Source organism: Nannobrachium achirus (assembly GCF_963921795.1).
Source record: "Nannobrachium achirus genome assembly, chromosome: 6".
In the NCBI taxonomy this organism is placed as follows: Eukaryota; Metazoa; Chordata; class Actinopteri; order Myctophiformes; family Myctophidae; genus Nannobrachium; species Nannobrachium achirus.
The window spans coordinates 34,825,907-34,846,823 of NC_137815.1; the positions used below are offsets into that span (position 1 = coordinate 34,825,907).

Below are 20,917 nucleotides of genomic sequence, written 5' to 3' on the forward strand. Positions count from 1 at the left end.
TTCTTATTTCAGTGGTTGGGGATGTGTAAAAGTGGCAAAATATGTCATTTTACACAGAATAAGCCCATTCCCAAGATACAACGCAACCTTTCATGGTTGGATGTGGCTTATGGGGGCTAGAAGTGTTACTGCAAATAGCAATAAAGAAACTGCTGGCTTATTGTTGTGTACGCATGCCCCCATGCGTACGCATGCCCCACATTTTAGCACGGTAAACATGATAAAACAATAGAACGAAGCAAATGAAAACATTTTAACACATTTTTTTCTTTTCTCTAATTACAATCTAAAATATGAACCCTTCTTGTAAAAAAAACAAAGTTGTCCTTTAAATAGTCAGTCAAACTTGGATTTTGATTCTGACTGATTTGTTTTGACTGCCCAACCAACTATTTTGATAAAAGCAGATTTCTTTTTTTCTTTAAAAATGTAATGTTGATCTAGTGATCCACACAGAAATGACATGGCTCCAAAGTGGAGCCTCTGACTTGGCTCCATTGGGGATCTCAGACATTTCATGTAACCAGCCTGCAGATGTCATATTATAAGCCTATCAGTTGTCTATGACAAATCTATGACTTATGACACCAAATTTGGGCAATCGTTCTGTGGATTACTACTGGTAGAGTGCATACAAAGTTTGGCACTGATAGGTCTGGCATTTTGCGTTTTGTAGAATATTACAGCAATACGATAGGAGTAATAGAACAAGTAAAACGCCATAATGGCAAGCGGCGGCCATAGGGGCACGATGAAAGGTTATCAAATAATGTGTTTTCTTTAATAAAGTTATATGACGTCAATGAGGAGGCATTTATAAACAACATTATTCAATTCAATTTATTTGAGTAACCAACTGCAAAACAGTGCTGTGTGACTGTCTACAGCCCTTGCAACTGTTGCCTCAAAATTGTATTGTATACAAAATAAAATGTTTTTGAGCGTTGTGACAACTTGTGAGCTTGTAGATCGGCTTTTTTCAAAATGTCTCTCACTGTCTGGACACGCCCAGACTGACAACTGCTTGGGTTTCTGATAGTAGACTATTACCTACAGTAGGCTACTTGTAAGAGCATTATGTTGGGGAATTTTGTAGTCTTCTAGACCTTGAGTGTGACCCTTCAAAGCCTTATACTCTAGCTAAAAGGTTTAGGTGTAAGTAACCACACGGTGGATTTAATAAAATGACATTGTTCTTGACATAATATCCTAGTCACACAGTGACTAAGCAATGTGGAATGGCCCTTTAATGCTTTATCATCAAGTCTTCTTCTAATCAATGTAGACTTGCAGTAACCTTCAGTCCTCAAGCCTGACAGCTCAAACATTATCTGTTTGAACTGCATTAGCAACAAGGCTGTCAAGGTGGAGCCATCACACAGCTAATTTTCCGCTCTCAGATTTCATTGTAGGAATCATCGTCACGACTGAAAGAGGTTAATGTTGTCTGGTTTGATAAGCACAAGGCACACATGAGACAGAGATTTCTGTCTCGCACACACTCACTCACGTACGTACGTACAGTAGCCTACAAAACAAGCGCACACACACTCTATAGCATGTGCACACACACACGCGCACGCACGCACGCACACACGCACACACACACACACACACACACACACACACACACACACACACACACACACACACACACACACACACACACACACACACACACACACTAATCCTGCATGCCAATGTAAATCCCACAGGCTACAATAAAATAGTTGAACACTTTAATTCAGGGATCTTTGGTAGCCTATGTTTTGTAGGCCAGCACATAGGCTACCCCTTTGAGAGAGACGAGGGACCCCCAATATGATATTTTGTAGACCTATAAAATAAAGTTGCACTCTGGCACACAGAGTGAATAGACAAAAAAATATGGTGCCATATTAGGCAAACACAGTAGAGGGAGTGTACATCAAGGTTGATGAGTTGCTGACCCCGACAGATTACAGTGTTGAGAATTAGTAGGGCGGCCAGCCCGCCACCGCTCAGACACTATATGCCAAAATGTATTCAAAGAAAATCAAGAAACCAACGTTTCGACAAGATAATCTTCCTTAGGGTTTAACACCAGTAAGACTCCCTAATCGGGATATAAGCGACTATCAGGTCGCATTCACAAACTTTAGAAGGCAGTCATAGCCAATCAGGAGTGAATATGGGAAATTGGACAGAACTTGATGAAATTATTTTAGAGATAGTGTGTACCGCTTTGCGTGATTTTTGGGCAAAATCTGTAGGAGCAGTGTCCAAAAATGTGTTTTTCAAAAATCGGCCTCATGGTGGCGCTAGAAGAGAGCCATGTGAGAAATCAGGACTGGAGGTTGTGGTTTGCCAGCCAAGGAGTGTGTATGCAAAGTTTGCCATAGGGGAAACGGTGCCGGAGATGAGAGCAGGGCCAAAAGTGTGACGTGACGGACAGACAGACAGACGGACGGACTGACAGACAGCCGGTGGAGCTTTTCATAGTAACTTGCGACCTAACGGTCGCAAAACTGAGTAGCCTACCACTCATCACTTATAGGGAATAAGACACAGGTGAACTCGTCTTCAAGGAGTGTCCTCAATCTAATCTAATCTAATCATCTCATCCAGGTGCTGGACAAATAGTCCATGGGCCATACGAGTTGTCGGTATCAAAAAGGTGGCAAAGGTTACCATGCATTTTATAAAAGCTCTATATCTGTAGATTATATTTTGGTATGATAACCCTTTCTTAGACACAGCTAAATTGGTGTTATCAGCCGCTAGATTTGTTGTCCCATTAACTTTACATTACAGGGAAAAAAAGCAAAAAATGAATCTGCTTTAAGTAGCATATGAGGGGTCAAACTAGGGGGTTTTCATGATGCTGAATCCATTGCAAGCATCTGTTTTGCACAAAAAACATTCCTTGGGCTAAAAACTGTCCCACAAGACTATGGTTTAGTGATGAAAAGTGATGAGTCATCACTTTTCACACTTTTGTGGGGGGCGTTTTAGCCCCACGGATGTTTTTCGTGCAAAACAGATGCTTTTAATGGGTTCAGCATCATGAAAACCCCCTAGTTTGACCCCTCTTATGCTACTTAAAGCAGATTAATTTTTTGCTTTTTTTCCCTGTAATGTAAAGTTAATGGGACACCAACTCTAGCGGCTGATAACACCAATTTAGCTGTGTCAAAGAAAGGGTTATCATACCAAAATATAATCTACAGATATAGAGCTTTTATAAAATGCATGGTAACCTTTGCCACCTTTTTGATACCGACAACTCGTATGGCCCATGGACTAAAATGGCTGGATCTTTTTTTTGATAAGATACACATGATTTTTTTTTTCTTTTCTGTTGTTGTAAGATACAGATAAAAATCGAACCTCTGTTCGAAGTGGAGCTGTGTGTGTGTGTGTGTGTGTGTGTGTGTGTGTGTGTGTGTGTGTGTGTGTGTGTGTGTGTGTGTGTGTGTGTGTGTATTGCAGTTGAAAACAGCGCCCCTCCCTTAACATGTGTGGTCATAAAAGGTACTACACCACAGGCTTGAGGCTACATACAGACAGACCCACATACAAACATACATACCTACACACACGGCCACGTATAGGGAGCTTGTGTTCCACACAGCTCCGAAAATATCAGTTTTTTAAATCTGTATAGTGGGAATGGGCCTAGTAGAGACTGATGGTTCTCGCTTTGGATTAAAGGAGTAGTTCACCTCCAAATGACTTTTTCAATTGATTAGTCACGCCATGGAGACTAGAGTTCATAATATTTTTTGGTTTTTGTCACATTCCTAAGACAAAAATTTGATTTGAGTAAATTCACCCCCATTGATTCCGGATGGGGACCCGTTTCGAAACGGGTCCCCATCTGGAACGAATGGGGGTAAATTTATTGTTATCACATTTTTGTCTTAGGAATGCGACAAAAAACTAAAAATATTATTGAACTCTAGTCTCCATGGCGTGACTAATCAATAGAAAAAAAGTCATTTTGGGCTTGAACTACTCCTTTAAGAAGACAAGTCTTGCTTCTAAATTCCTAAATTGTAAATTGACAAGTAACCATGATTAGAGAACATACTCTTTTTTATTATAACTAACTGAGGACCCCCATAGGGGTCTCGGGCCCCTTGTTGAGAACAACCGGATGTCACGAGGTCTATAAGGGAAACGGAAGTTAGTTGGCGCCGCCGGCGCGGGACTTTGGTTGTTGTTATTGTTGATGAAAATCTAATTCGACTGCTCTGCTTGCTAAGAGTCAAACGTTACCGCTGTTTGCCAACTCAAACAGCCTATTTTGGCAGTAAAGCCTTTACCATGGCTTTTCGAATGAATGAAGCGGAGACCCCGCCATGCCTCAAAGTAAGTTTATAATAACAACGATAGCATAGTAGTCAACGTTTGCATGCTAAGTGTTGCTAACGTTATGTATTGTTAACGGTTAACAGAACGTTAGTGAGATGGTTTTTGTGTGTATGTGAAAGGCGTGTTGCCGTTTGCTGTTAATTGGTTGTTAAATTGAGTGTATTCAGTGTTAAATGAAACACACTGTGTTCAAACTGTCTGGGATATCGTTTAGATAACCACGATATTAGATAACTTGAGCTATAGCGTGCAGCCACTGCTGCTAGTCAACAATGGGTATTGGGCAGTGGTGTAAAGTAACTAAGTAGATATACTTAGTACTGTACTTGAGTACAATTTTAAGTATATTTGTATATTCGGATTCAATTCAATTTCAATTCAAATGAGCTTTATTGGCATGAGAAAACATGATACGTCATTGCCAAAACAAGTTTCAAAACATAATAAAACTGTTGAAAATGGCGAATATATACAGTTGGAGGGGGTACAGCATTGTGTAAACAGAGCTATGTCACATTTTGTCGTTATGTATATACAGGCAGGGTATGAAACTTTTTGGAAAATATATCAGCATTTCTTTATTTCTCAATACAATTTCAATTGCATGCAAATGAAGGAAAAGAAAAAAGCTTCAAATTTAAAACGTGTTTAAAGGTAGCAGCTCTGTTTAATTATACTGTATGTGCAGTAGCTCTATAGTTGCCTTCTCAGTGGTTTGGATTCAAATATTGTACTTTTACTCTCTGATTTCATACTCTGCGCTGCAGTCCGCTCACAGAGTGGGCGGGTCTATGGGCTGGAGCCAGGCAACTTTTACTCAACTATTTGAACACTTCAGTATAGTTACTTTGTAGATATTTGTTATTGCAAAACACACATTAACCACTTAAGCCATATTATATCAATTTTAGTGATGTGACGCATTGTGAGCTTGTAGATCTGCTATTTTCAAAAGATGTTTGTCCATTTGAAAGCTTGAAATGGGACATGCTGCATAATGAGTACTTTTACTTTTGGTACTTTAAGTGCATTTTGATACCAATACTTTTGTACTTTTAGTCAAGTACATTTTGAATTCTGGACTTGAGTACAATAACAATGGCACATTTTAAGTAGGTCTTGCATTTACGATTCTCCTTTTTTCGTACTACTTTAAGCACTCAAGCCCAGGCAGGGTTCATCGCCATACCGGGCTTGTGGTGGACATCTTTGTCAAAATTCTATTTTTGCAATGGACATGTACAAATATTAACCAGAAACAGAGCTAGCCCTATATGTACTTGTACAGTATACTACTAGTGCTGTGGTCCTCGAAGTTGGTTGAGGAGTAGCCCTAGAATGTCTGTGATCATTACATACAGACTTCGTCAATATTCCATAAAAACAGTCAGCCATAGATCGGTCCTATTGTGCGGCGTTTAGCATAGAATCTCCGCGGCAAGTGATTCGTGTTACTTGTGTACTCACCCCATAATTAATTCCTCGGCCTTGGAGTCGGACATTGTCCTCTAGTTTTATATCCCTTTGAAAGTTCTGGCTGAAAACGTGTATTTAGTCAAATATCTCCACTTTACCAAGAGCTTTCCACACGGACGACTTTCCGATGGGCGAGGGGCTCGGAATGCACAACGCACCTGCCAATTGTGTGCCCCGGACATTTGTGCTTCCCTAAGGAAGTTTTGATATATTCAGTCCAGCAGTCATTCCAAGCCCCTCGCCCATCTGAAAGTCGTCCGTGTGGAAAGCTCTTGGAAAAGTGGAGATATTCGACTACACGTTTTCAGCCAGAACTTTCAAAGGGATATAAAACTAGAGGACAAATGTCTGACTCCAAGGCTGAGGAATTCATTATTGGGTGAGTACACAAGTAACGCGTATCACTCTAATGCCGCGGATATTCTCTGCTAAACGCCGCGCAATAGGACCGATCCATGGCTGTGTATTTGAAACTTGTGAAACATGTGTAAGATCAGACATTCTAGGGCTAGTTGAGGAGCTGTAATAGTCAGCTGTAATAGTCAAAGTAGTGGAGTCCACTAATTGGTTCTCGAGTGTATAAATAATGGAACCAAATGGACGCTACGTGTCCATTTGTACACACTCAGAGTTATGGGGGTCCTTGAAAATAAAAGAGAACCACTGTACCAGACCAGTGGACTTTACTGTGCCATGCATGGTGTCATAGTGAATTAGTGTCATACATATTCTGAAGAAAACCTGGAGACTGACATTCAGTAACTGGCATGGGTCTTATGATCAAAATAAGAACATTATAATGGGCCGTTAACACAATCTACGTATATTGCTGATCCTTGCAGTCAAGAAACCCTCCTGTCTTAGTAGTAAACTAAACCTGAGTTGGTAATCTGTACTTAAACCGCTTTCCCCCCGTCTACACAAAAAATCTCTTCGGCAACATAACCGATTTGAGCTTGTAGATTGGCTAGATTAGTTTAATGTCCAACATTATCTTCTCACTCAACAGTAAACACACCAGTATAAGTGTATAGGTACTTTGGGTAGCATATCTGCACTTTTTTCCCCCTTCTTTTAAGATTATTTTGGGGCTTTTATTTAATAGGACAGTAGACTGAAATGGGGGGGGGGGAGATGGGGAGTGACATGCTTCAAAGGTCGTCCGGATCGGGAATCGAACCAGTGACGCCACCAGGCATCAATGTCTATGTGGTATGTGCCTGGACCAGTAGGCCATCAGGCGCCCCCTATCTGCACATTTCTAAAGTTAGAATTGAATGACTTTGGCCAAATTGGCCAAGAGGCAATAGGCCAGTCAATCTAAATCTCAAAAAAAGGCCCAACCCAATTATGAAATGTGAAACAAAGCATTCTGTGTTCGTGTTTTTTGCCACCGTAAGCCTTATATAGACAACGATGTCATTTGTCAATGTATTGTAATGTCTCGAGTAGTGTCATCTTGGAACCTGGGGGAAGGCAGGGGGAGGGATGAAAGAGAAAGTGGAGAGAAGGTAGCCCTGTACACAATCATAAGGCAAGAGATATAACAGGCAGGACTCAATTTGTGGACGTATTTTCTTTTGTTTCTTTGTGAAATTTTTATTTTATGTTCTACATCTGTAACCTGTATCTGAAATGGTATCGATGATGTGAAAAAGGGGCTGCCCTTTTCAATGAAAAATGAAAATGAATAAAAATTTGGTCACAAAAAAAAAAAAAAAAGGCCCAACCCAAAAGAAATTGCAATAGTAATGTGACATAGTTTTTTGGGTAAAAAAATACCCTCCTGCATCATATGTTAACACTTATGTTGCAATGATTTTTTCTCTTCAATGTCTCGCGTTGCCATGGTTACCATAGACTTCCATGTAATTGTGCAATTGTGTAAAAAGTGCACGCCCATGCCTAGATGATGCACCACGTGTGTAGATGCTGTTCACAGCTTTCAAACAAAAAAATCCGCTTGGAAATCCGTTCAGGCATTCATGATTTATGGGCCATTATGTTTTCTTCAGATGTAAACAAACATGGCTGCCATGTTTGAAAGAATGGGTTGGTATGGGGGTTAAACATGCAATTTCGCGATCGCGATCATGCCTAATACATTTCTGGAGGTCCAAAAAAATGTTTTGAAAAAAAAAATTTGAAAAAAAAAGATTTTTTTTTTTTCAAAAACGGCCCAAACTCGGGAAACTCGGGGTTGGCACAGCGTTGGTATCAATACAAACTCGGGAAACTCGGGGTTGGCACCAGATGTGTTAAAAGTTGTGAATTGGGTATATGCATGTACGCCATTTTGTTCTACTTCCAAGTTCCGGGTGTCTTTCGACTTCCTTCACAGGTGTTACTGATGATACTAATTAAGGCTCTGTTTGATTTATTGTACAGTGGTTCTTTAATTTCAAGGACCGCCATAAACTCTGTACAAATGGAATCAACAAATGGAAGCAAATAGATCCTTGCAGGTCCATTTGCTTCTATTTGTACACTCCCAGAGTTACACACCTGTATGGGGACATTTGGAACCCACTCAAGGACACTTTGAGACCCACTGGTGTAGCAGAGTGTTTCCAGTGAGCCAACATGCACAATATCAGCACCTCTGTTTGACCAGAATGGAACAGACCCTTGATTAGTATCATCAGAAACACCTGTGAAGGAAGTCAAAAGACACTTGGAAGTAGAACAAAATGGCGTATGTGCAATTATTTAGTGGATCAAGGTAAATTCAGGGGGTTCGAGTCTTTGTCCCATTCACTTACAGTATAGGAAAAACAGACCCCCTAAGAAATCTTCTTAGCATGTGAGGGGTCTAACTAGGGGTTTTTCATGATTCTGAATCCAATGCACGCATTTGTTTTGCTTGGAAAACATTCCCAAGGAATGTTTTCCAAGCAAAACAATGCTAAGAATGGACCCCACAAAACTGTGAAAAGTGATGACTCATCACTAAACCTAGTTTTGTGGGGCAATTTTTAGCCCAAGGAATGTTTTACATGCTACACAAAATGCTTGGAATGGTTTCAGAATCATGAAAGACCCCTCACATGCTACTTAAAGAAGATTTTTGTTTGTATAGTAAATAAATGGGACAAAAACTTGAACCCCCTGAATTTACTTTGATCCACTAAATATATAATTCACAACTTTTAATCTTATTTGGATAACTCAAAGGATCATACAAAACCCTGAATGATTACTATTTATTTTGGGTCAAACCACAGATTGACTGGACTTGAGTATTGTGAAAATAGCAGTGCAAGGTAGTATTTGTCCTAGTCAGGGGTGATGGGCAGGAGCTGTTTGGAGCAGAGCCCCAGTGCCATGCGGAAAAAGCGCTGTGGGTTTGTCTTGGTAGACCACTGTTTCTTGCTAGATGGTAGTTGAGGTGATGTTCAGAATGACAAGGTCTTGATATCTTTCCTGCAGTGCTCGCGTCTTGGTAGTTGTACAGTTTGGAATCGAGATATTTATATTATATCCAGTTTCTTCTGGTTTGCCGTTTGACATGAATTGTGGCCTGATTGTGATGGTCCAAATATGAGTAAGCAGACAGGCTCTATTCACTGGTAAGGTTTTCATATCAGGCGTATAACAGGAGGAAAGTTACATTGATCGATGCACAAGGCACCATTATTTTTGTGTGGATCATTGAAGATCTTTGAAGATTGCTTGCATGCTGCTCGGGGGTGTGCTATTATTATATTATGATGTGTTCTTGAGTGTGAGCTTAACAAAACCTTTAACACGCTAGCTAGAAAAAAATATGCTATGCAAAAGTCTAAAGGTTAAAGTTGACAGTAAAAAGTTCTAAAAACTATGCATTAATAGAATGGAAAGAGCACTGGGTTCATCCTACTCCGTTTCGTCAATGCAAAGCCGTTTTCTCTTGTCTGTCCAGTGTCCATACACTGTATGACCAAACGTCAGTCGATACCCTTTCTAATTAATGTTTCTAATGAGTGCCCTTTGTCCCAGGAAATGGAAATCTTAATGCTATAGCTAGCAGTCACCCACAATGACGTTCATGACAATTGTGTGTTTTTCCAATTTTATGGAACAGTTTGTGGATGGAAGGCTGGTTCCTGTTAAAGAATGACAATCCCCATGTGCTCCCCGTACAGAACTGCCAGTGCTTTGTTGAGATGAGTGAGGGAGAACTTTAATTGCTTGCTGGCTCAGAGCCCTGACTGTAACCCTATCAAATACCTTTGGCATGAATTGAAACGGCATGTGTGAGCCAGGTCTCATCCCCCAACAGGAGTGTCTGTCTGACCTCATTTATGGTTTTGTGGCTAAATGGAAGCAAATCACAGGAATTGATATCTGTCGGTCCCCACTTTGCTACGATAACATTCTACACTATTCTTAGGACGTCTCACTAGTTGGGAATATTGCTGCTGCAAATTTGCAAATGTCATTCTGAAATAGCATTTAAGATTGCAATACCTGGCTGGAATAAACAATAAAGGGACATAGAAACAAGGCTGTCCATGACTATGGTACACTATGACTTTTGGTGCACCGCGTTGCTTGATTCATGGTTGTCTGTGCCTGACTATCATTTGCTCAAAGTGGATACAAACTGTAAGCATTCTTCATGTGGGGGTAGATTCTCCATTTGAACATTATAGCCTATATCTGGCACTGTCAGTCTCCGATATTCTAAAATCACCCACATAATTTACTGGGCCAGATTGTATTATCCTGGTTGTATGCTAGGAGGTACTACAGGCATTGACACTAAGGGTTGCCCAAATAAAACTTTAGGGCAGGTGAAGTTTGCTTTCAGGTTGCCCGACCGGGCAAGTGTTCATTTGAGAAGGGACACAATCGTCTATAAACACAACACCAGATATCTGTCTAAACACCTGAACGTGGCCAGCGCGCTCAGTCTTCTGGTCTGTGGAATGTAAAATAATAGCTCTACCTATAATGTGCTGTTTTTACTGCTACACTTATAAATGTAAAATAACTAGTGTGACTGTGAAACCATAGACATATTCAATCATAGCTATGTAGATATTTGGATTTGGAAGTATTGAGGTACAGTATGACTTTTTTTTTTTATCGCAGACCCAGAAAATAAAGAAATGTGTGTTAAATTGAGCGTTAATTAAAATCTTACCTATCATTTTATAATGGACGATTAAATTTTCGGGCAAGTAGAACATGACCTGTACTTGTCCGACGGGCAAGTGCCTCTGAGACCTTAGTGTCAACCCCTGTACTAGCAAGCAATTTAGGTCCTCCCTACATGTTCCCATCTCTTCTCCCTTCTGCACTACTTTCACTGGCTTCCAGTTGCTGGCCCCATCCATCCAAAACACTGGTGAATACTTGCAAGGCTATCAAGGACATGTCACCCCTTTACCTTTAAGGTAATGGGGTGACATGGCCTTGATATAGCCTGTTTGTTGTAATTGGTCTCCCTGCTCTTCTACCGAGACCAAAATCTGATTTCTCCCCAGAGCAAGTAGGCTCTGGGGATCTCAGTTGTTAAAAATGTCATGGTGCAGCTTTCTCCATTACGACCTGCGGTAATGCTCTGAAAGCTTGTCTTTTTAATGACTGTCATCCCGTAACCTTTACCCCCACAGTGATTAAATGCTTTGAGAAGTATGTCATGACGTAGCTGATCAATTGCAGGTTACCCCCCTACCCGCAACCACCAAATGCTCTGCTGTCTGCTCATTGCATGACAAGCTGCCAACCAGTGATGGAAAAAGTACTTGTATGTTTTACCTAAGTAAAAGTATCGATACTGCAATGTAGAAATACTCTTGTTACTCTTAAAAGTCCGGATTTCAAAATGTACTTGAATAAAAGTATGAAAGTATTGGCATCAAAATGTACCAAAAGTAAAAGTACAAATTGTTTGAAGATGGCAGATCTACAAGCTCACAATGCGACGCGTTGTGACTGAGCTTGTACTGTAGATCGACTATTTTCAAATAGCCTAGGTATAAAATGGGACTAAGTGGTTTATGTATGTTTTATATTATAAATTATATCTGCAAAGTAACTAGTTACTAACGTTTTCAAATAATTGTAGTGGAGTAAAAGTACAATATTAGGATCTTAGATGTCGTGGAGTAGAAGTAAAAGTTTGGGAAATTAGAAATACTCATGTAAAGTCAAAATACTTACAGTACTTAAGTAAATGTACTTAGTTACTTTACACTACTGATGACAAGCTGCCAGCACAGTAAGAACTACATCACTTTCACTGCAGCACTAAATCGTTACGGGAGCAGCAGGTCAAGCATGTTTATTTCAGCCCCATTAAAAAATTGTCTTTGGTATTTTATAATTTGTTAAATGGGAGAGCGTAAAGGTTTGAAAATAAATCTGGATCTTGGCACGTCAACATAATTAGGCCAACTGATTTCACTTCACCTAGTGATGTAAACATTCCATTCCTTTCCTGGACACATTTCAAAACCCTTCCAGGCGCCACTGGAAAGAATGTATTTTTAGGCCAATATTGCTTTTTGTCAAAAATCAGCTGAAGCAAAGAGGTGTAATAACTTAGGCAAAAATACTAGTTGGGTAGACGACGACGTATTGGGCATTTTATTTTCTGAAACTCATGTGAGATTTTTCTTTTTCTTTTTTTTTAAGATTTGTTTTTGGGCCTTTTATGCCTTTATTGATAGGACAGGAAATGGGGAGAGAGATGTGGAGAGACATGCAGAAAATGTTGTCGGGAACGGGATTTGAATCCGCAACACACTGTCAGGCATCGGATTATATGTGTATGTGTTATGCGCCTGGACCAAATACCACATTCAGCTAAATATATATATATGAATATTAATCTGCGTTAGTGAAATGAAAATTATGCCAACGCAAAAGTTATAATCAGGAAGTTGTTCATATCAAGGTCTGTTATTTATTCTGCATTTGAGCCACAGACCGTTTGATGAGATTTAGCACCTCAGACCCAACATTTCTTTTGTCCCCAATTCCATGCTTTATTGATGTGGTACACTGGTACCATAGGAGAGATGACAGGCAACTTCTACATTCTCTAATGTAAATTAAGTAATGCAGATGTTGACAATAATTTTACTCTTGAGTGTGCGTGAAATGAAACCAAATCCATTTGGTTTCATTTTACACTCATGAGTTAAAGATCTATCTATAAGGGTCCATTTGGTTACCAACTCCATCATTTAGCTGGGGACCACCTGGCTGGAACCCCCTCAAGGATCACTGGTGGTCCCCGGAACACGGGTTGAAATATCAGCTGAATAGTTAGTTACCACATACCACTGTGACCACTTACATATTATTCCAGTTGTTCGGAAAGGTTACAGTGTCAATCGAGACGTCAATCGCTCGTGTCTTGTATGGTACACTTGTATTATGTATCTATTATTACATTCCTTTAAAAGACGAAACAAGTCTTTGTTTCATAAAAGTCCACCATAGACATTGACCTACTTTCTGTCAATAAATTCCATGCAGTGATTAGTGCTCATGTTTGGAAGCACCCATTGGAAGTCTCTCTGTCCTGCGTCATCTGAATTGATAATGCAGGAGGACATGGATTGCGTTATGTAAACGAGTGCTTCCAAACTCGAACGCAGAAAAGTTATCGCTGCAAGTTGACATTGATCTTTTATGAAACAAACAATGACTTGAAAGAGACAAAGAGGACAAGCTTTCCATATAGGTGCAGCTACTGTCTTTTTACCTGACGATTAATTGTCACTCAAATAATTGTGATTAACGATTTAATTGTGTTTTTGTCATTGACAATTACATTTCTGTTTGGCTTGTAGGCTTTGAAGTTGCACTTGGCAGATATGCCAACCTAAATATACACAGAAATTACTGACATATTTGACAACTTTATACTTAAAAAATAACATTGATTGTGGAAATAGCCGATCAGACGATTATGTAATAATTGTGACAGGCTTACTTGCTGCTATGTTATTTGTCTTTTTTGTCTTTTCTTTTTTTTCTTTTTTTTTACAGAATATGGATGTCCTCCTCCGCTGTCCCATTTGCTTTGATTTCCTCAATATTACAATGATGACAAAATGCTCCCACAACTGTAAGTACAAGTAGTCAGTCATGGTTATTATCCCATCATTTTTGCGAGGTCTTGATGGTCATGCATAGACATGACCATCAAGATAAATAATCCATTGGGAGAGTTTAAAAGTTCCTTACACACCAATTGTTTCTTGTACATCCACACAGGATGTAAATATTAAGCAGTGACAATTTTCATTTGGAATGAGGTACATTTTTATACAGCGGCTAATGAAGGCATCACTGGTGATTTTTGTATAATTTATTGATCATGTCTCTGGTGTGTAGAGACCATAAGCAAGCATGTAAAAGTATTTTTTCAGGAAGAAACAACCTTTTGGGGATGTTAATTTTCCTTTTGGTGGGACTAGGACTCATTAAAACACATGGGCCGTATCAAGGGAATAATGAACTAACATAAAATCATGAATTCACCCAGGTTCGGCCTAACTGATTTAAAGTAATGGAAATCTTGTGTTTTTTTTTTACTTCCCAGTTTGCTCTTTGTGCATCAGGAAATATCTCTCCTACAAGTTGCAGTGTCCAGTGTGCAATTCAGTAAGTATGAATGTTGCTTGAACAAACAAACCTCATTTTAACTTCTTAAAGCTAAAGTGCCAGACATTTCCCCATAGGGCTTCGCTATAACATCCGGGTACCCAGGCACAAGTGCCTTGGGTTTTCACTGCAAACAGTGTTATGAACGTGAACCGGAGGAAGTGAGCTAACAGTTAGCTATCGGCTTTTTTTTTTTTTTTAGAAGCCCGATTTGAGGCTATAGCCGCAAAAAAAACTTTTTCGCTGCCCTAGGAACACAGTTCAGAGAAGAAAGTCTCTAAAGATGTGACAATGTATTGGATTAGGCGGCGCGATGCGGCCGCGTTACCCGATTACGGGCCGGTGGAAAGAGCTCGCGGTCGGCGGCCTGGATGAAAAAATTGAGTAAGGCTTCGTCGAGGCCTCCGATTATTTAATTCATTTTATTGAAGAAACCGGAATTGTTCGGTTTTGGTTTCCGGATACGTCGCGCAAAAATAGTTTTTTTTGGGGGGCTCTAAACTTTATTCTAAACCATTTTCAATGGAATAAATCGTTGGAACTTGTAGAATGGCTTGTTGGAAAGCGATGGACGAGCCAGGACCACCCACGCAGCTCAGGGTGAGTAAAATAGCAAAACAAATATTGGATTGGATTGAAAAAAAGAACCAAAATTGTTCCTCACTTATGTTCCATTCCACATTGGCAGTAAATGTTCTAGAGCAGGGGTCTTAAGTGTTTTTCAGGCCAAGGACCCCTTGGGGGTGTCTGTCCCTGTTACAGATGTTGTCCAAAAATCATGCAGATCGGTACACAGTATCTCTGTAGCCATTAAACGAAACGGGTATTTCTTACATTGATGCTCCTACATATTATCATGCAAGCACCAGTTAAAGTTACTTTCCATCCCTCATATACTGTGTGCACAGTGCACACCCCATAACCCCATTTCGGAGTTCATATCTTTGAACGGGTAAGGGCTAGTAGTATAAAATCACAGATTAAATTCACAGTATTTCATAGATGGCTTCATATACTATCAGTGTTGTGTGAATTAATGTTTTAGTTTATTTCAGACATTTAACCACTTAAACCCTCAATACTACGTAAACTTGACCTTTGGTTTGGTATTTGGTTTGCTCTTTCTTTTCCGTCTACACCAAACCTCTTTGCCTAAAATAGCAGATCTACAAGGGCACAATGCCTCCCGGTGAGCTTGTAGATCTGCTATTTTCGGGTGATACCCCCTCAGAATAGGGATTCTAGGGTTGTAGTAACTCTGAGGACACCCTTTGGGGTCGCAGACCCCCTGTTGAAGACCCCTGGTAAAAGCATTTCTTGCTTGAGGCCTTATTTGTTTATTTTTCTTTAACCGTCTTCTTTTCCCTTCGCTATAGCAAATGACAGAACAGGACCTCCAGAACAACCGGATAGTGGATGACATGATTGTGAACTTTCAAACTGTCAGGTAAGTTACCATTTGAAAACGGCAGATTTACATGGGTAGCCCCGTGCAAATTGACTGTCTTTCCTGTTTAACTATAAACAGTCTTTCCTGACTGTACATCACCATGACCCTGAGAATCCCAGAGAGGAAACTAATGACACGGATTAGCAGATTATTTCACAGGATATATGCCAATTTCTTAACTTTTAAGTGCATTTGAGAAACACTTGTCATCATTATACCTCGATCCACCCTGGGATCCAGGGTCTTATGTGACTCAAATGGGGATTGTATTTTCATCAACCGAGGTCATTCAGTGTTGTCTCTTGTTTTTTTTTAAGCTTAGGGGCCTGTTCTTTCTATACCTATCTGGACCTCTATATCTATCTGGATTTTAATTTAAAGAAATTGGTGAATGTAATTGAATCCAGGGCTTGTGTAGTGGTTAAAGGAATGCCCTAGTATTTTAAATTATAGTTCATATGATCTTCCTTCATTAGACCCTTGTCTAATGTTTGTCCTTGTGGAAAAAGAAGCGCAACTCGTTTGAGCCTTGCTATCCATAGTTAAATCAGAGACCATCTTAACAATAAATACTGACTTTCACACACACACACACACACACACACACACACACACACACACACACACACACACACACACACACACACACACACACACACACACACACACACACACACACACACTCTCTCACTTTAAGTCCCCTTTACGTCCTATTGTTGGATGCGATGCAAATGATTTCACACAGACCCTAGTCCTCCACAATGTTAACCCATTTGGCGACCGCTGTTGAAAGCTCTACAGCCCACCTTCTCCAAAACGTATCTGGTCTGGTAAATTCCTCCAACACAGTCATTTCCGTTTTCTGTATCCGGCAGGACCGGCTGTGAGTCTTGGATCCCGTCTATCTGACCGCGACGTCTGTGATGAAAACTACATGTAAAATGTATTATTCTGCACCTCGCCTAGTATTCTGCTTTGATATCCACGGACGGCTTTGAAATCAGCTGTAATTTCCACAGATTGCGGAATCACAGATTCCTGGGGGGTCTTTTAAATGAGTGTGCTTTCCGCAAGCACTCCTCAATGACAGCAGCAGGGGGTACATCCTAGTGTAATGTCACATGTTGTGTCCGACTGCTAAATATAATGACTCACAACATGACATGTTCTATGAAGAAAAATAGCTGGCTGCACATCATATTGTCCTGGTGGCCCTTTTAATGCTCGAGTGCTAGGAATCAAACTGTAATCTGTGTTGCCTGCCGGCCAAGGGTCATCCCTTCAGAAGAATATCTCCCATGCCTCTGCTTTCTGTGGAACTATTACAATAAAACAGGGGTCTTTTTTTCAGGGCAAGGACCCATTCATTGATTAAAAAGGGAACATTCTCCGCCATTGAAAAGGGTGCCCTGGTGTAATGTTCCCCTCAGAATAGGGATTCTAGGGTTGAAGTTGTTAATGTAATTCTTTTTTTTAATAATTTCCTATAATACAAAGATAATGGCAGCCCCAGCCACACTGTAGTAACACTGAGGACCCCCCTATGGGACCCAGACCCCCCTGTTGAAGACCCCTGCAATAACCTATTAGAGAGTTGTCATCTAATCTATATCATATGTTGCTCAGTGCCTCATAATATACCATACAACACGGATAGTACCTTTGTGACCTCTCGTTTTATGAATGGACGTCAGAATCCTTTCTTCAATGGAGTTCTGAACCGTTGTCAGATTAATCTCCTGTAGTGTTGTCGGCGGTCGGTACCGAGGCTACAATGCTGCGCCCCTGAATCAGCAATGAAAGGTCTCCTTTCAAGTTGCAGGATTTCTGATGACCATCAGTGCTGTTCGGGGTGAGTGCTTTATGGAGCTGCTCTTCTTCCCGCCGTCCTTTAATTTCCTGTTGTCTAGTTCTCTAGTGAGTTTTAAAAGGATTGCCATCGTGGACACACTTCTTCCCAGACATTGCTCCTGCTTTGATGTGTAGCAATACTAGCAAATGTTGCTGCTCTTAGTTTTTTTTTATATTGGTCACCTTGTAGATTCACCTTTTAATTTAATTTCCACAAGTTTCCTAGGCCACTCGTAAAAGAGACTATAGTCTCAATGTGTTTTTTTACTGGTTAAATAAATAAGATAAGTGGGACTTTTGTACATGTAGTACATGACACGCTCACAAGTAGTCAAGAGGTTGTATAGCGATAACCTTTCCACCATTAAAACTGTTTTAGGGTTAGATTTTTTAATACATATTGTTATTTCAATACTCGTTCGTCGCCCTGGCGATACCACTTCCTATGATGAAAGTCAAGAAAACAACCTGCGTTTTTCTGGCACTCTGACAGCAACTGGAGTAAAGCAAGCATTTCATTTCAGTCAAGTCAAGCTGCACAAAATTAAGGTGAAATCCCTAGAGTTCATAGAATTTAGAATTCAAAGGTCCTTTTTCCCCCTTTCCACTTGTTTAAAAGTATTATAATATTAATTTCATGACAACTTTCTAGCCAGCAGCATTTGCCACCTCCGGTCAGGTCAGCTCTTTAGTGCAGCTGATTTGAGCTGAAGGTTCAACGTTGTGGGTGACCAGGTTCCAGTGGCGTAGATCAGTGGTTTTTCAACCCTTTTCAATACCAAGGTCATTATTTATTCAGCATTTGAGCCAAGGACCACCATTTGATGAGATTTAGCCTCTCTGACCCGAAATGTAAAATATTTAATCGTTGGATGCGATTTTGTCCACAATTCCCTTGATGTTGGTACCATATGAGAGATAACAGGCAAACGTTGATCAAAATAACAATTCTTCTACATTCTCTAATTGTGTAGACTTGTAAATTAACTAATGCAGATATTTAACAATAATTTAATGCTTGAGAGTATAAAATGCAACCAAGTACGGGTCCATTTGGTTTCATTTTACACTCTCGTACCACACTCTCAAGGACCACTGGTTCCACCCGGAACCTCCTCAAGGACCACTGGTGGTCCCCGGACCACTGGTTGAGAACCACTGCTGTAGATAAAGAGGGTGCCGCGTGGGGTGGGGGACCCGGGGTGGATTCCCTGCCCTGGGACCACCTGCTGTGCAGAGAGCTGGCCCTTTGCCATCACCTCCTCGAAAGTACACCGGTGTCAAAGACGTTAACAACTCATTAAAACTTTTATGCTGCAGTTTGCTATTTACACCCTTGAAAGTACAAACCCATCACATGGGTCATGGTTTTAATTGTTTTAGAAAAATAGTCTGATGATAATTAAGTAATATTACACGAGAGGGTGTGTGATATCGTGAATATTGGCACGCCTGCGTTGCTGCAGGAACGAGCCAGAGGAGAGTTCCGTAGGCAGCGCAGAAGTTTCATCTTTTGGAACAAACAAAATGGCAAAAATGTATTGTATAAATAAGACAAATAGTTTCCTAGTGGTTTTGTAGAGAAACTGAAAATGACATCAGAAATGATTTGTCCACACTGAGAGTAGAAAAATATATTTGTATTGGTATGACCATGATGGGATGCTGCAGGTTGAATAGCGCTGTTTTAGGCTTAACACTGACTCCATCTCATCGTTACGGGAAGCCTTTTATGTCCTGAGTGCTGTGTGGCAAATTGGCAATACAAAAAGAGAGAGAGGGTAGTCATTTAAAAGTGCTTGATGATAGTAATGGCTCTCGAGAATTACCATCTCCATTATTTAAATGTTTAGCCTGCAAATTAAGGCAAAGAACTTCAATTACTCACTTTTAGCTTTTTTGTCTGACCTATTTAATGCAAAAAGCAAGAGGATTTTCAAAAGAAGTATAATATATTAAATGAGCAATATGGAAGGGCTAACAAGTTACTGAAATACCTGTATCCTCACAGAGAACATTATGTCAACAGTCTGGCCTTAATAAATGTCTAATAGGCTACTCTGGTTCTAATCTAGGCCCTAGATTGCTTTATTGTATATTGCATTTATATTGTTTTCCCCCCATTAGTCCTGTCTTTTGTCATCTAGTAGTGGTGGAGGAATTTTCTTTGAATCTCCACAGACTGGGCCCAAAAGCCATTGATATTCCACATTGCCTTGCTTGAGAGCAACATCCTTAAACTTATAAGTAGTGCAATTCCACATGTACTGAAGAGATCTGGCCTCGGCTTTGCCTCGATTGCCTGGGGAGGTCCAGGTGCGTAATACCCTTTGTAACATCTTATTTTAGGGCTCTATTGTCCATCTGAAGCCATTGGGAGATTTGTTTTTTCTGTGCCAAAAAATGCCACTGTCAAATCCATGTCCTCACAGAAACATTGGCAGAGTTGGTCTACACATGAACGTTTATCCGGTCGGATTGTGCCTCACATGGATAACAGTGAAGGGTCTATTCAATTTGGACTACAGCCTCATTACTGATGCCATGAAAACAGCTTGAATTAGCTAGACACCCTTTACTCTGGTTGAGATAAATAATAGATTAACTTGTTTAGGCAAGCTGTGGTTATGTTGACAAAGACGATCTTAATTCTAAATGTAATCTATCTGTAAATTACGGAATTCTGTGCGTATCTGTGCTTTGCGTAATTCGAGAACCCTTTGACTCCATACTTTTCCGTGTGTGACGCCGTCGAGGACCCAGGGAAATGTGGTGCCCGGGTGAAGTCTGTTGGATCGGCGGTGCTCTTGTAGATCTGCTATTTCCACTATTTTAGAAAATGTTTTAAAATACATGAACATTTTTCATCATGGAAATGAGTGACCTTGATTATACAAAGAATAATTGCGATTAGGCGATTATGTAATAATTGTGACAGGACTAGGTTTTGTTTTATGTAACAACTAAAGGAAAGCTTGGGCGGTGTGTAGAGGCAACACATGCTCCCCCCACCCCCCTGTATTTCCACTACACTACATTATTTCAGGAGGTGATCCATGGCATGCAGGTATGTGTGTGTTTGTGCAGATCTATTCTAATGGCGAGGGATAAGGACAAATACAAAAGTTTTCAATATGGAAAGCAGAGCATTGCACACCTCGTTGGCTCCATTTTATG

The 20,917-nt window shown here is 40.2% G+C and overlaps 1 protein-coding gene across 1 annotated transcript in view; it reads left to right on the plus strand.

The window, feature by feature from the left end:
• Positions 1–4,220: 4,220 nt before the first annotated feature.
• rad18 (RAD18 E3 ubiquitin protein ligase) overlaps positions 4,221–20,917 on the plus strand; it is a gene marked incomplete at its 3' end in the record, with an annotated part of 62,510 nt that continues 45,813 nt past the window's right edge. Inside the window, exons 1-4 of the mRNA XM_080728169.1 lie at positions 4,221–4,353; positions 13,822–13,900; positions 14,378–14,439; positions 15,816–15,886. Coding sequence (XP_080584295.1) covers positions 4,309–4,353; positions 13,822–13,900; positions 14,378–14,439; positions 15,816–15,886 — 257 coding nt within the window. The 5' untranslated portion in view covers positions 4,221–4,308. The remainder of the gene's footprint in view (positions 4,354–13,821; positions 13,901–14,377; positions 14,440–15,815; positions 15,887–20,917) is intronic.